The 17,060-nt window shown below is 39.1% G+C and overlaps 1 protein-coding gene across 1 annotated transcript in view; it reads right to left on the bottom strand.

Moving 5' to 3' along the window:
• Positions 1-17,060, bottom strand: part of LOC134537267 (alpha-1D adrenergic receptor) — a 243,861-nt gene that overhangs the window by 36,877 nt on the left and 189,924 nt on the right. The window contains exon 3 of the mRNA XM_063377539.1: positions 8,043-8,388. Coding sequence (XP_063233609.1) covers positions 8,043-8,388 — 346 coding nt within the window. The remainder of the gene's footprint in view (positions 1-8,042; positions 8,389-17,060) is intronic.

The raw sequence follows: 17,060 nt of genomic DNA on the forward strand, positions 1-17,060 counted from the left end.
CACCTTCGGCCAACCTCGGGTTTATTTATATATATTTATATTTCTCTGTTTATTTTAATGTAGCTATACTAACCTAACTAACCGTCCATAGTGTTTTAAAGTGTTTTAATGTAGCTAACCTAACCGACCACTTTTAATATTTGAATTCATTTTTACTGCGCAAAAATAAAACAAATCCCGAAGTTGGCCGAAGGTGAATTGTTCGGGTGTAATCGGGAAGGGACAGAACGTGATGTATATCTTAGGCTTCTCACACCCGAGAGAAGAAACCCCAAGATTCATTGACCGAGTCAGACGCCTGAACAATCCGCCTTCGAGCATCTGCGGATTATTTTTTTTTTTGTAAGTTACACATTGAGGGTGAAAATTTAATATGCAACGGAAATGCAAAGACGTGCGCGCGCATTCACGAACGGAAGTTTGACATGACGAAGTCTTAATGCGTATCGAAAGACTGGTTGATCAGTTTCCATATTCTCCTTTATTCATTGATCAAAGTCACTGAAGTGACACGCGGGAGCATTCTAGTTAAAAATGTTAGATTTTTGTGCATATGGTGAAAAGTAAACAACTAACAAAATATAATTTTTTTGTAACTATTAATTTAAAAAATATCTTATATATTAAATAAAAAATAAGCCTAACTTCTAACGCACGTGCATAAGTACACGCAGATTTATTTTGCTTATGGGAAGGTTAATGTTGGTGAGGTTAGATCTGGTCTTTTATATAAATAAAATTCACTCAAATCCTCTTACTTTTTTTCTCTCTTGAGAGTAAGATTCCGCTCATCTGAGTAATTATAACCAAAAATTAAATAACTGGTAGCGATTACATAAAGTATTTTTCATGTGCCGCGTTATGATTTCAACGATTTTTTTTTTTTTACTCTTAGCAAGATGGCGGTGTGGCGGTGCGTTGCGTGTCTTGTGTGAACATCTGGCTGGTCTCCTGACGTTTCTGCAAGCTTGCAATACTTTCCTCGCGCTCGAGGGGTCAAAGTATTCCTGCCCACAGCGGCAAAACGAGTCTCGTTCGTCCAGCCTCTGTCTCTAGCCTTGAAAATTAAAAATAAATTGGTTTTCTGTGAAGTCGTTTACGGACGATAGTTTAACGTGACGTCATAACAAAACATTGATGAAATGATTGCATACTTTTATAAATAAAATTGAATCATTTTTATTTTAGTAATAAAAGAATAAATACTTGAAATTATACTAGTAATCGGATTTTTAAAATGCAAGAATAATTAACCTTTATTGCCGAAATTGTTGTTGTAATAAGCAATGAAAACCACATTAACTTTTCACTTCACTTTATAAACAGTCGAATGGAAGAGAGATAGATGCGGCGCAAGCGTACAATGAGCGTAACGGGACACAGCGTAACGGAACAATGTGTGTAACGGGTCATTTTTTCGTGCGTGCAGCCGGCGTTCATAGATTTATTAGACGTTGTCGCGTCAAAACATTAGTGGCTAACAAGCTTTAATTGAGGTATTTATGACAAAAGTACACAATAAAAAATAATCAAGTAGCTTCTATGCTTGTGGTGGGTATCGAGCACACAAGCCCCGCTCCACGAGTAACTGTCACTTTGCGTGTGATAGCTCGTTTCTCCTCTGTCCTGCTGTTTCATGTGATATTGATTTTTTTTTTTTTTTTTTTTTTTTTAGTTATTGTATCCCGGATGGCGAAAGATTCTACAATTCAAAATGGTGTAATCCAAGATGGCGGATCAAAATGGCCGCCGGAGTCACGACAATGGTCAAGGTAAAAGGTCAAGGCCATCCAAGATGGCCGCCGTGACATCATAATCCCAGATAAAGGTCGACACCACCGACTCCACACTCCGAAATCTTGCGTTCGGACCTTCTAATATATATATATATATATATATATATATATATATATATATATATATATATACTACTGTGGTCTTGTGCATCTTAGGAATCATTACGGACGAATATGTATATATGTGGTAGAAAATCGGGACTAAAAATTAAACATGAATCGAAACGATGGAAAAAAAAAAAAAAAAAAACCAGCTGTATCATTTTAGTACCGAAAATCAAACCAGTAGAAAATCTAGTAATTAATGGTCGGAAAACAGGGTTAGTTTGTCTATTGAAGTTATTTATTTTGTGATAAGTATTTTCTTTATGTTAACTGATATATTTTTTGACAGCATATAATTTACGCTTGTTTCTATTATTCTGAAAATTATGGTTACCACTGACGCAAGCTTTCTTTAATTTACACCAAGAAATGGTTTCCCCACTCTCATCTACCCCGCTAGTGATACGCGACTACAGCGAAATGGTCCATAAAACACAATAACATGGTTTTCAAGGGAGAAAAAAACGAACTAATATACAGTTATACCCTCAGTCGGCAGGGGATAAACTGCAGAACTGTGCACCGTTATTGGATATAATGTGTTACCGGATCTGGTGACGTTAGTCCCAGGGGCGTAACCGGGGGGGGGGGGGGGTGTTAGGGGTTCAACACCCCCCCCCCCCCACTTTACACCAAATCTTTAATTAATTTCTTATTCATCAGTCAAACAAATTTCATATTAAAATTAATAAAATTTTTACCATTACAATATTTAAATTTAAGAACCGAAAACTGCTAAAATAGCACTATTTTACACCTTAAAATCCAAATTTTCCCGGGGGAGGACCCCCCGAACCCCCCGCTTTAATACGGGGGGGGGGGGGGGGGGCGCATGCTTCTTAACACCCCCCATACACAAATCCTGGCTACGTCACTCTTAGTCCGTACCACTGTATCCACATGCAGTATTTCAGCTGTTAGTGCGGCGACTGTATGTGCTGAACTCTTAAAAGTTGTAACCCCTTTTGATTGACCTTTCTTAGTAATTGAGTTGTGAGCGTGTTTGTATCATTGCTGTTCGCCTTTATGACTGTTCAAGACGAGCCTTGACCTTGCATAGTCATGTGCGCATTCATGTTAGTTATGGGGGATGAAAAGTGCGACGTTCACTGGTGCTTCTAGCGCGGTATAGCCTCTAAGCGCAAGGCCGTGGACTGGCACGCAGTCTTCTCGTCGTGCAAAGGGAAATTATGATGTTTCAGTGGTAACTATAACACCATATGGCAAAAAAGAAGACAAAAGTGTAATTCAAAGCCCTCGGGTGCTTTCAAGTATTTGTACCAGGTACATAATGCCTAAACGTTATTCTGAAAACAAGCGTTTTAAGCCATTTTCACTCTTCTATGTATAATACTGGGAGTAATTTTTGCAAAATTACGGTAGTTAAGGTTTTCAAAGAGTTTCTTTACGTATTTAAATATAAATGAACTTTTTAGTTGACAATGGGTTTTGGAATCAAGTGACAGTAAAACGCGAATCTATGCAGAAACTTTCCGGAAGACCCACCATGGTAACGACAGCAATAGGCAAGTCTTTCTTTGAAATCTATTTTTCAGCAGTCATTGTGGACAACAGCAGGCATGGAATGCGGATGACAAGGCAGTATCTCGAGAGAAGACGCTGGATATCACCAAGAAAGTGATTTTTGTGCTGCGTTGTTATTTTCCACGTCTGCTGAGAGCTTTCGTTCTCGTGTTTTCTTTTCCCTGGCGAAGTTCCTTGTCAGGGTGGGCCTGGCTTGAGTGCAAGGCGTCGTGAATCTCTTCTCGCCTTCCTCCTAAAGCCCCTGTGGTCTCAGAAAACTTGGTGGTTTGGTGGGGGTGGGGGGGGGGGGGTAATTCCCCACTTGTTTGTGATCCCACAGCGTTTTTTTCTCCAGTGTACAAACCCCCCCCCCCCCCTCCCTTCAGGTTGGGTGTACGAATTTTTCTCCTCGCGTCAATACCTTGTCTCTTGGTATAGCAGCGTTGCATCCAAATTTACTGTTCCTCCTGTGCTCCCTGTTTCAGTCTTGCATCAACATTTCCCAGATATACTGTTAACGCCAAACTTTTTTTTTTTACTGTTAAACGTAAGACAGCTGAACTGTTTACTTTTACGTCATACCTATTAATTTTTTTTTCTCCACAAATCACCGTAGTTACATTTACATTAGATTGACTTTGGTTAATAAGTCTGAGAGTGCCATAAATAATCGATATTGTGTAATGCAATAGTATTCTTTTGTTTATTGTCTGCCTTTAGTATTGACATATTTTGTCGTTAATATTGTTGTGTCAAATCCAGTTTTACTTGAATATGAAACAATACTTCTGAAAAATAAAACATAGATTTTAAATTTAAAAAAATAATTATTTGTTTTCAAAATAAAATTTCTTAAATGTTTATGATAAAAGACTTCTCTCTTTCTCTTTTTTTGGTTGAAAAAGTTCCCTGGAATATTTAACAAACATTCCCCGAACATTGCAACCGACGGTAATTACAAACATTATTTGATAGCGTCTGTAGAGAAAAATTATGATATTATTGTCAAATGCACAGGCATTAGTATTAGAATGTTGGATATCCTTCCTGGTATTTTTTTATTCCGAATATTTTTCTTGAAGATAAAATATTTCGAATAGTTATAATTTCATGGTGTTTTAGGGAATTGAGGATTTGATTGGCCCATCCCTATTTATTAGTTAAACATAATGTAGCAACATATCCTAATAGACAAACGTCGCGTTTATATGTATACATTTTTTAAAAATTTATTATGTATTAGAGCACCTGAAATACCCACATTGACGTGATTAAGTTTCATAGTAAATAAAGGCGGAACTGACAGTGAGTTTATCGAATTAGATGACTGTGTTACTTGTGGACGTTTTAGGGGAGGGGAAATCTAACTTTCTGTACAGTGCTTCTGGTTAGTGTAGACCCGCGTTGTATCATGTATCGTGATAACATTGAACAGATAGTAGCCTAGTGCAAAAAAAAATAAGGCGAGAATAGTTTCAAAAAGCACCTCTTGCGCAGTGATAACTTCCTTAGTAAACACAGTATCACACATATTCAAAGTGTTTGTAAATCTACTAAATACAATCTAAAACGTTTGTCCGAGACAACTTTTGAAACCAACTCTTACTGCAAGGGGTATAATTTACCTGAAATGGGTTTTACCTTTATTTTTTTCAACATAAATAAATATGAACTTCGAAATCTAAATGCACATATTAACTTAGCCAAAATAAATTTTAAACTTACACCTTAAACTAATGAAATATTTTTCATATTAAAGAAGACAGAATTTTACAGATTTTCAAAAATCTTCCCCATTTTCACTAACTTGATTCAAATTCACCCATTAATGAGCTTGGTCGAAATTTCCATAGCTTTATTTTATATATAATTCTGAGATAAATTTTTGCATAATTAGGTAGTTATCTAGTTCAAAGAATTTCTTTATGAATTTAAGTATAAATAAACTTTTGAGTTACAATGGTTTTCGAATCAAGTGACAGTAAAAGTGAATCTGCGCTGAACACGAACAGAAAGAATTGTAAAAAAAAAAACTAAGACAAGATAGATTTCAATAAGCACCTCTAGTAGAGTCCGAACGCAAAATTTAACTTGAACCATTTATACCTAACCATGTTGATATTTATTTTTAATTTATAAAAATTAATATTAGAAATGTGTCTCCCCAAAATGCGTTAGCAAATAATGTTAAAAGGGCCTTAGAAGGCAGGCCATATTTTGTTTACAGAGTTCATTTACTTAAATGTTATTTTAAATAATATATGACTGTTAGGTTTAACATATGTTTAACTGCTGTTTCTATGTTGTGTTTCATTGCAAAAGCTTGAAGGCTTACAAGCAGTTATTGAGTTGGATAGTGAGGAATCTCGTTTAAAGTTATGTTTTGAATTTATATGATGAATAATATGTCTTGCTCCTGAAAGAAATTGTGCACTGTTTTGCTGCGACAACTCCCGTACAACGTATAGCAGTGTGAATATTGATTATTGGTTTCTTTTTGTTTAAAAAATGTCAAAAACATTAGAACTAGTTTTAATTAACACACACAGTTGCTCTCTTTTTAAAACTAACTCCAACACATCGTTTTTTAAATTTTTTTCCATATTATTAATTTAGAGGTCTACCTTTGAAAATTCCCTGTACGTATTCCCATCAAAGAGGTTTTTCTCTTCTTACAGATTGGATTATGTAAGACTATTGGAGGTAATCAATTCAATACAAGTTTGGCTTTGCTTCTTCCTCTTTGTGCTGAAGACTACAATGCGAGTTTATTAAATGAAGACGATATTTCCCAGCCAACTTTAGCACGCTAAGAAGCTAATACAAAGAGAAGAGGCAATAATACGGCTCCTTTTACTTTTGAGACCTCTTTCAGTTACCCAACTACAATAAATTTTTCATTAAAATCTTAATTTAATTTCTGAAAGAGCCTGCGGCATTCATTTACTAAAAACACCCTTTAAATTAAAACACCACGATCTTATATTACTCTAGTACACCAAGTTCACTCGGCCATTGTAATTGTTGATATTGATAGCGCAATGAAGTATGAGCGAGCAAGCAAAACGACTTGAATTATTCGTACAGTTTAAGATGTAATTTTACTAATTTCTTTAAAATTAATTTTTTAATAATATAACTAAACAATTTTTGTTTGAGGTATTCCAGAAAGAAACCGGAGAAAAAAAACTTATAGGGTGATTCTGTAATGCAAGGTAAACACGTAAAGTGGTGGGTGATTTTTCATACAAAACGAGAAAGGAGAATGCAGAAGAATAGCTTATCAGCAGGACCATGTAATTTTTGGCGGAACAATCTTACGACTCACTAGACTTCTTAAAAAATTACGCCCGAGATAGCGGTTTCTCTTCCTTGTAATAATTGGCGACCGTCTGCAAGAAATCTGAGCAGGACGCGTTTGCTTCAACGCCTAATGGCCGTGATTCGGCGTACCGACGGTTAAGTATGTAGCTGAAAGAAACTCAACCAAACAACGATGCTACAGTGTTTTTTTTTTTTTTTTAACTTTCGGCTAGTCTCAAAATAATTTTCCGCGGGCTTTCACGGCCATCATCCTAAGTAGCTTGGCTTCTGGGATTGCAGCCGTGTCCTTGGTGGATAAATTCAACCGACGTTTTCGATTGACGTTGCATTCGCCATCATCAGGGAGCAGTTACCTGTACAAGAGGTACAACAGGTACAGGTAACTGCTCCCTGATGATGGTGATTGCAATGTCGACCGAAAACGTCGGTTGAATATATCCGCCAAGGACACGGCTACAACCCAGAAGCCAAGCTACTTTGGTCTCGAAATACTTTCGCAAAAAAAAAAATAATAAAAACAAATAGAAAAAATAAAATTTAAATTCCAGATGTTTGAAGAATTTTTTTCATGTACTTTTAGTTGTTACGTGATATGCAGGGACTCCTGTATTTCGCGAATACATTTCGTGTCAAGGTAATTCACAAAAATACTGTAGCTTTTCATCTGTGGTTATTGGCTGAGGTCGGTAAGAGGTGTCGTCCCGCACTTGACGGTGCCGACGAGAATGTGGTCACCGTACTGCTGCACCCTCACAATTTGCCTCGGCTCTTGGAAAAAGCTACAGTGTTTTGTGAAATACGTTGACATGAAATGAAAATCGCGAAATAGAAACGTGTCCCTAGTGATATGAGATCAACTTCTTTCAGCGTGTGGGACCCGCCACCTTAATGAGGTGCGTCGCCGCTGGGATGGTAAAGTGCAGGGGCGTAGCCAGGGAAGGGGGGGGGGGGGGGTTGGGTTAAGGGGTTCAAAAAACCTCCCCCTTAGCACTTAATCTTTAATTAATTTCTTATTCATCACTCAAACAAATTTCATATTAAAATTAATAAAAATATTTTACCATTACAAATATTTACATTTAAGAACCGAAAACTGCTAAAATAGCACTATTTTACACCTTAAAATCGTAATTTTTCCCGGACCCCCCGCTTTAATACGAGGGGGGGGGGAGGGAGGGGATGCTTCTTAATACCCTCCCATACCACAAATCCTGGCTACCGCCACTGGTAAAGTGTGGTTCTGGGAACTAGACCGCGCCGTGGCTGTCGTTGAGGGAGGAAGGTTGCACCGACCTGTCGGAGGCGGCGCCGCCGCGGTACAGCTGGTGCGAGATGGTGGAGGAGCGCTGGTGCGAGCGGTTCCCGGACCCGGACCGCCGCCCCACGCCGCCGCCGCCGCCGCCACCGGAGCCCTTGGAGGCGGCGAACCGGCCGCCGAGGCGCCGGAACTTGTCCGACTCCGGGTGCTCGGCGCAGAAGCGCGCCTTCTTGCGCAGCAGCTGCACGGTGAGCGCGTACGTCACCACCATGATCACCATGGGCACGTAGAAGGCGACCAGCGAGCCGAACACGAAGAAGGCGCGGTTGTTGATCACGCACAGCCCCGGCTGCGGCATGATGTTGAGCGGGTTGTGCAGGCCTGCGGACACGTGCACACACACACACTCTGAACTTAAACACAGTAGTATGCATACGCATATGCATATGCATATGCACTTCGTTCCACTGGCAGAGGTAAGGCATCCGGGAAGATTTTTTCCAGCTGTAATGAAGTACCTATGCTTACGCATATGCATATGCATATGCACATGCACTTCGTTCCACTGGCAGAGGTAAGGCATCCGGGAAGATTTTTTTTTCCAGCTGTAATGAAGTATGCATACGCATATGCATATGCACTTCGTTCCACTCGCAGAGGTAAAGCACATGGGAAGATTTTTTTTCCAGCTGTAATGAAGTATGCATACGCATATGCATATGCATATGCATATGCACTTCATTCCACTGGCAGAGGTAAAGCATATGGGAAGATATTTTTTTTCCAACTGTAATGAATTTTGTCACCACCAAACACAAAATTTGTAAAGAAAAAAAAATATTACAACACAAAGCTTTTTGCAGCTGTTACTGAAGTTTGTGACGCATGAAAACAAAATGTGTCACTACCGGGTTAACGATTCTTTCACCCGGGTATTTATGCTTTGTGTTGTCCCAGTAGGTACCTCCAATAGTTAAAAAAAAAAAAAAAAAAATTACAAACCGTTCCCTGAATAGCTTTCCAGTATTAACTGCACACATTATTACATGTACGTTTGAACATTCCTGGTGCCAGGTTGCCATGACACCAAAACTTTCCTTGCTGGCAACTGACTTCCAACACACACTCACGAGACGTGTCCGCTAAGTAAGTACCATTTGGTCATTAAAAAAATTATAAACTCACGATATAAAGTTATTATTGAAAGTTTTAGTTTACTGATACGTTTTAGGGAAGATTAACAATGAATCGTAACATTTTTGCTGCTTAACCTTATAAGGGAGTTAATTTTTTTTTTGTCCTTTGAGACGATATGACGATATGAAGTCTTTACAATCGATCGTGACATGGTGAGCAAAATGGTTGATGCGGTTGTCGTAAGGTAGCAGCCCATGCAGTTCTCTGTTGATTTGAAAACGAAGTAGTCTAAAATATGAATAACTTTGGTTTTGAAACAAAAAGAAAGGCCTCTGTTAAACAAGAAAGTAATTACGGAAAAATATAAAGCTAAACTAAAATAACGAACGTTTAAAACTCTTAAAATGGGAGTGTTTCACTAGAAAAAGCTTTTTTTTATAAAAAAAAAAAAAACATGTTATATATATATATGAACTGTAATTTTTGTAATTCATCCTCTAACATTCACGTTTGATTACGATAGTAACCTCAATTAAATCCGGACGTATTCCGGACACGGTCTGCTCACGCTGTGTCGATCCGAGATGATCGTCATTAAACCGCCAGGACCCTCTCTGTTCATTTCGAAAGTTCCCCCGACCGACGATCTTCTTCCGCTCAGCGCTCAGAACACAAACGGCGCGACAGGAATGTTTTTGGTCTAACCACGATCTTAGAAAGGAGATCTACACTCGACCTCTAGCTGGTGCAACTGGCCATTAGAGATGCGAGGCAAGTGAGTTCGACCTTTGAATATATATATACTGTATAGAAGTCGCGAGTGGATAGGATTTACTCTACGTTTTTCAGAAGCGTATGATGAGCAGCTTGGGAACTTCACCGCTGCAGTGCGCTGCCGTAACGCCCTGTATCATCTTAGTTGTTATTTACACGTTAGAGCGCAGCACTGTCGCCCGCTGTCATTCCCCGCACCCCACCACCCATCATTCACGACAGATCAAGGTCGCTCAACGGTAGGGGGAAGGGGTGTTTGAAGAGTTCGACACTTGTCCGCTAGGGACCACCACAAGTCGATGCCCTAGAGACAGTGGTGATTGCAGCGGTGAATTAACCAACTACCTCAAAACAGTATTAGAAATTTTAACCTGGGCTGGCGACTTCTATACAGTATATATATTCAAAGGTTCGACGGATAGGGCTGTTGGAGAAATGGGAAGGGGGAATTGGGAAGGGGGAAGGGGGAAGAAAGAAGTAGGAAGGGAGAAGCGGGAAGGGGGAAGGGGAAGGGGGAATGGTGCGACTCGGGGCGGCCCCCGTGTTGGAAGCGGCGTCCCTCCGACAGAAATATGGCGTCGTGCAGCGTGAATTATTCATGGCAGACGACTTGTCGCCGCTCCGCTAATGCACGGCGGGCATTACGCGCGTAGCGAGACGCGACGTCAGGGAAAATACACCCTCGGTGGGGGTGAGGGGGGGGGGGGTGTAGGTGGCGCCCTATTGGCGTGACCTGGCGATTGATTACCTCTGACGTCGCGTCTGCCCATGTTCCAAGAGAGAGAAAAAAAACAACAAAAGTAACCTCGAATACGTTTAAAACAGTTCCAGTTAGAAAACTAAAGCTCGCTTGCTTTGTACAGCGACCACTCAAACCGCTGATGGTAACACGCCGACAAAGGTCACGAGTACATTGATGACTCAATTAAAGAAAAAAATCGCATGGCCAACGCGCGTGTTAGAAGTGAACTCCAATAATCTTTTTAATAACCATTATTTTGTACATGCGCCATTTTGCCAGTTTGCGATGTATCTCATAGATGATAAAAAAAATCCCCTCTAAAACGGACAAAGAAAGATGGATACACAAGAACACAGAAAACAGCCTTAATCCGACCAATGTCAAATGAAAACACATCACGAATTAATCACGCGAAATAAATTAGAACAACATTTAAAGAAAAAGACGAACACAGTGGAAAATGAAACCATAATTATCAGTGTACCGTATAAATGGTATACCGATTTTTGCGTATGTCCAAAATAATGATTAGAACCGCATACTAAAGTTATCATTTAACTCAGGCCTAATTTACTCTTTCAGGCACAATATTAATGCAGGTTGAATTAAAAAAAAAAAAGGACGGGCCCAATGTACTTGCAACAGCAGGTAGTGGTGTGTCTCGGTGAAATGGTGGATATTTCCAACATCAGCTGAGATTTCAACGTATGTAACACAACCCAGGGCAGTTATTGTGTAAAAATACGTTGCTCTCTTCACAGCCTATTTTGTCGGGTTGATGAGTAACAGGCGATTTGCCTAAAGGCGGTTGGCCTAAACATGAATTCGTTACGGCGATTTGCCTAAAGTCATTACGCCTAAAGGCGTTTTGCCTAACGTCGAATTTACTAATGGCTATTTGCCTAAAGGCGATTTTCCTAACGGCGTTTTGCCTAACTCCGATTTGCCAAACGGTGTTTTGCCTAACGGCGATTTGCCTAACGGCGTTTTGCCTAAAATGTTACTATGATGACAAATCCTCGTTTTGCCTAACGGCGAATTGCCTAACGGCGTTTTGCCTAAAGGCGTTTTGCCTAACCTAACCTAACCTAACGGTGTTTTGCCTAACGGCGTTTTGCCTAACTCCTATTTGGGCAACAGCGTTTTGCCTAACGGCGATTTTCCTAACGGCGATTTGCCTAACCGCGATATGCCTAACGGCGTTTTGCCTAACGACGTTTTGCCTAAACGGCGTTTCGTCTAAAATTAAACAAAACGCCTTTAGGCAAAACGACACATGCCCGGGTTGATTATCTGAGAACCCTCCTGAATATACAAAATGCGTTGATCAACTTGCAGAATTTATAGAAGAGCCAAATTTTCACGACACAAAAATCATAAATACGTGAGTTCTTAGCTATGTACCTTTTTTAACTTTTCATGGCAAAAAAACATTTTTAATGAACAAGACCGACTAAAAATTTGATATCTAAAATAACTTTTCTGGCCTTTTAATGACATGACTTTAATTTATAGATTACAAATAAAAGTTATCAACTGTTAAAATTAAGAAAAGGTACCTTCCTGATTACGAAAAAAAAAATTGCTTTTAAAATATCATCTTCAAATATTCTTGCCGCTAGCGATATAGTCGGCAGAAACATTGCATCGGAAGAAGGAAAACAATATTTGCATTATCGCGAAACAGTGGAAATGAAGCCGTGACCTGAAGCCAAAAGGTTCGTCAAATTTCCGAAACGTGGCGGATGACGAGAACTATTTTTTTTTTTTACGTGACAGAGAAAAAAAAAAACCCAACAAACAAATTAGCGATAATATCCGGGGACGCACGAGAATTGTTATTAGCGCTGTCGCGGGAATTCAGCGCGGAACAGGCAGGACAAAGCCAGCCGTGAGAATTTGGGGGGGGGGGGGAAGCAGGAGTAAAAAAAAAAACCACCCCTCACAACCCCTCACCACCCCGGGTGTTTATTTCGAAACGCAATTACTGCCTGCACATGGGCGCATTCCGTAGTATACGAAGTGCCTAAATAATAGAATGCCAGAATGGAAGGAGGAAGGTGGCGGGGGGAAGCGCGATTGAAATAAAAAATAAATAAAAATTGGGCACTAACAATGGCGTGCCCTGAGGGTGCACGCGACGTGAAATAGATTTCCACCGTTCGAACAACGCCAATAATAAATTATTAACTGCGCCGCACACATTCCGATTACGCGCGAAGCAACATTGTTTCTCCCGCGGCCTACAACGGCACGGAAACAAAAGACGGATCTCATGGAACATTTCACTACCGCGTCTGCTGCTTTGCTTCCACAGTGCTCGGAGGAAACGTAAACAAATGCCAACCAACGAGAGTCGATTTCAAAGTTACAAAATATTAATTTACTTAAAAAAATATATTATTCTTCTAGATCATAGCACGGTCAGAATTTACATATGCAATAAAAATAAACGCAATAATAAAAATAGAACACTATATATTGTTGTACCTTAAAAAATTTTTTAACGTATTTAGAACGTAAACAAAAATGGCTATTACCGCAGGCAAATGCTCGGCTTCTATTGGTCGCACGGAGCAACGTAAATGGAAGAGCTCAACATTACCGAGCTAGTCCGTACGTATCCGTCTCCGTCTGCGTGCTTCTGTAGAAACTCTTGTTCCGTGAGATCCGTCTACGTTTACGAGATCCGTCTCCGTTTTCCGTGTCACTGTGTAACGGGCGTTCTTCCACGGACGGAGGGAGTTCTGGCAACCCGGGACCGGCAGTGCTGCTGATCTATGCACTCACTTACACTCTAAGTCTACGATAGAGTAGGCCTACTTAAGAATAATTGACGCGAAAATATTTCCCAGACCAGCTGTGCGTTAAAACTTTGCGGCATTTCTCGTTACTGGCTGGGTTTATTTCGGGCGCATGTCCCACTGTCAGAAAACAAATCACAGCCGTCCAGCGCTGAAGCAAACACGTCCTGAATGACCCGGTCAAATAGGGCAATGGTTAATGATAGTCGCATAGCAAAAATCATCATCAACATTTGCCACCGTTTACACAGTCCTACTTTAGTAACAGGCGTAATTAGTTACGGTTAGTTCTTATGTACTGAATCATAAACTAGCCTTAATGGCCCCGCCTACCTGGGCACACATACGGTAATACATGGCTTCAGAACAAACCACGTGATTTGATAGCTGCTCAAGATATCCGAGTGGTGTGTGTTTACTAAAGAACATTTACGAATATACTGAGGGCGCATGAGTAATAATTGTTTCCGTGCTTTGTTTTTAAACTGTATTTTTTGGAGAGTGAATAGGGCTAAAATGCGTGTTTTCAGAATAAATATTTTTAGGCATAAAACGCCCCGTAATGTTTTTTGAAAGCACCCAAAATACCTTGCATTGCACCTTTATCTTCACATTTCCGCTATCTGATGTTATGGTTATCTTATGCACGACTAGAAGACTGCGCGCCAGTTCAGAGCCTTGTGCTTAGAGACGATACCACGCTGGAAATACCAGCGAGCGTCGCACTTATCATCCAGCGTCACTAACACAGATAACGCAATTACTAGGTGGACCCTTTAAAAGTGTATTGCTTAAAAATATTTTCACGTTATTTGATGTCATTATTTGGAATTTTTTTAATTTTTTTTTTTTTTTACAGATTTATATTATAAACGTGACTATTTGAGATTATGTATACATGCCGATAATACAACTCCGTCTCTTGGGAAAAAATATTGTTTAATTCCAGTATCTTTGGATTTGTATACACGACTATTTTTTTTATGTCTTTGCCACATTAGTCTAATTATTGTAGTGTCTAAAAAATAGAACCACCGGAAAATTAGCCATTTTCGTAAAATGATTTTGTTGAAGTAACTGTGGGGTTAACAGCATTATTTTCCATATTTATTTTTGAGATGTTGATGGTCATTATTTCAAAGTAACGTTTTGACGTCAGCGACAAGTTTTGTAATGATTGTAAAAAAAAATTACAATTAAAAATAAACTACACTCTCTGTGTTCCATCTGAAGTACGTTCTCTATGATTTGTAATAACACAATTGTTCGGCTACACATTCAAAGGCGTATACCAGCCTCGAACAGAACTTCAGACCAGTCTTACATACGTTTTTTCAACCATTTTTTTTATCAACGCGGAGCCTAAGTTTTTTGGTCAAATCTGACACAGTCTGTATATACTTGACCTCTTATTGCTTGTATAGCTTTACTTATATTTGGATTTGGTCACACAATTTTCTTACAATGATAGAATATTAGCATTATTATAAAATTCACGCGAGAAAAGCAGCGATTTTTAAGCCGTTATTTACAATTTATTGAGTCAAATCTTCGATCAAAAAAATATTTTTTCCACATTCAAGACACACACACACATATATATCCGATTTTTTCTACTTTTATTGCCGAGTTATATTGCTTGCAACCGTTTAACGTCCTCGTTTGGAGTTTCATTGTGTTGTACACCCTTGGAACGATATCTTTTCTCAATAAGCCAGAGGTTTTATGTGCTCTCTTTCGTTTCTACGGTTTACGCCGGCAGTAAATTCAACCCTTACGGAGTAGAAAACAATGACCAGGGAACGTTTTCCGAGGAGTTTCTTTTGGTTTGGTTTGAGACGTTTTCACTGTTCACGGGAAACTAAATAAAGTTTAGTCCTATCGTGATTTCGTTGTAAGCGAATTATTTGTTTGTTGACCACTAAACAACATTTAATATCGATACTGACATATTGAATTTTCTAGGTTATTACTTCATATGGGGCCTTTTGTGAAAAATGCCCCTCCTATCCCCCATCCCCAAAATTTGTGTGGAAAATGGTTACTAAAAAGGTTTTGAGGGAGATAAAGGTAAGCTTCCCTCAATAAAGATTATTTTAAGGAATTTTGAGTCGATTTAGGGTGAAAAAGGGAAATTTTGAAAGTAAAGATCATGGATTAATGGTATCAAAGTCGTGACGTTATGGTGGGCAACATCACAGACACCAACTAGGAACCCTTTCCTTGGACCGACATAATTATACTACTTGCAAGATTGCGAAATACCTTTGGAGTACTTTCCCTATCATTTTTAAATCAGTGTTTTAACAGTGTTTCGCAGGCTGTCTTAACAGCCGAGAAAACCGAGTATTTAGATCCATGAAGCGATGTGAGAAGCAATACTATAGAGCGCTTATGATTTTTACCGCCCCGTGTAACTGGTGGTATTGCCATGCGCAGGGACGAAGTTTAACACATGATGAAAATCAGTCATTTTTCACAATATCCACAATATCATGTTTACACAGAATCCTCATTTCATTAGAAAATTTATTATTATTAGTATTATTATGAGCTATGCTTTTTGAATGATCAAAAGTAAAAAAAAACCTTTGAGTCGTAAATTTACAACTTTTTCGTTTTTTTTCTTCTCATGAAAATATTTTTTTTTTTAAATCTTTGTTAAGATTTTGTTTGGAAACGATGTTGTGAGTATTTTCTGTGCGATTGTTTATACAAGAATACTGAACATAGACTTAAAATACACTATTAGAATTCACACACAGGCTTGCTTTGGTAAGTTTTTTTCATTTAACGTAAAAAATAGTGTAAGCTGTGAAAATGTTGTAAATTAGGGACATAAGACCAAATAAGAGATTGATATATAAATAGTAATACAAATTTAACATTTAAAAATTCCAGTAGCTTAAAACTGGATGTCCAAATGGGCAAGTGAATTACTGGAAATTTTCCAGATTAGCGGCTTCTGAGTGAGGGTTCGGTACCCATAAGAGGCCCGCCTAGTCATGGCTGTATCTGTGTTAGTGGGGCGGGATGATAAGTGCGATGCTCGCTGGTGCTTCTAGCGCAGTATCACCTCTACGCTCTGTACTGGCGCGCAGTCTTCTCGTCGTCAATAGGATAACTATGAAATTTGAGCGATAACCATAACATGATATATCCTGCGAAATGAAGATAAAATGTGTAATATACAAGGCCCGTGGGTGCTTTCGAGAATATTTACAGAGCGTTACATGTCTTGAAATTATTCTGAAAACACGCGTTTTTAGCCCTTTCCACTCCTCTGAAACTACAGTTTAAATATGGAAACAGAACTACTCATCCACCCTCAGTTTTTTTAATAAATCACTCAGATGTTTCGAGCAATTTTAAAATTGCGTTGTTCTGCACACCGAACTTGTGTCCAGGTAGGCGTGGCCCTTAACGAATGATTAAGCCTCTTTATCTTGCAATTCAAAATATTTTGATACTGCTTGCATTAAAGCTTCCGAGCTAAATATTTTGTTTTTACTTGGCATAGGACTTGGCTTTGGCTGCTTGTTGAAGCCAACACTTGGCACATTGTGTAATTATCAAGCCATTTTTAGTCGCTCGCG

Source organism: Bacillus rossius, chromosome 12 (genome assembly GCF_032445375.1).
Source record: "Bacillus rossius redtenbacheri isolate Brsri chromosome 12, Brsri_v3, whole genome shotgun sequence".
Taxonomy (NCBI): Eukaryota; Metazoa; Arthropoda; class Insecta; order Phasmatodea; family Bacillidae; genus Bacillus; species Bacillus rossius.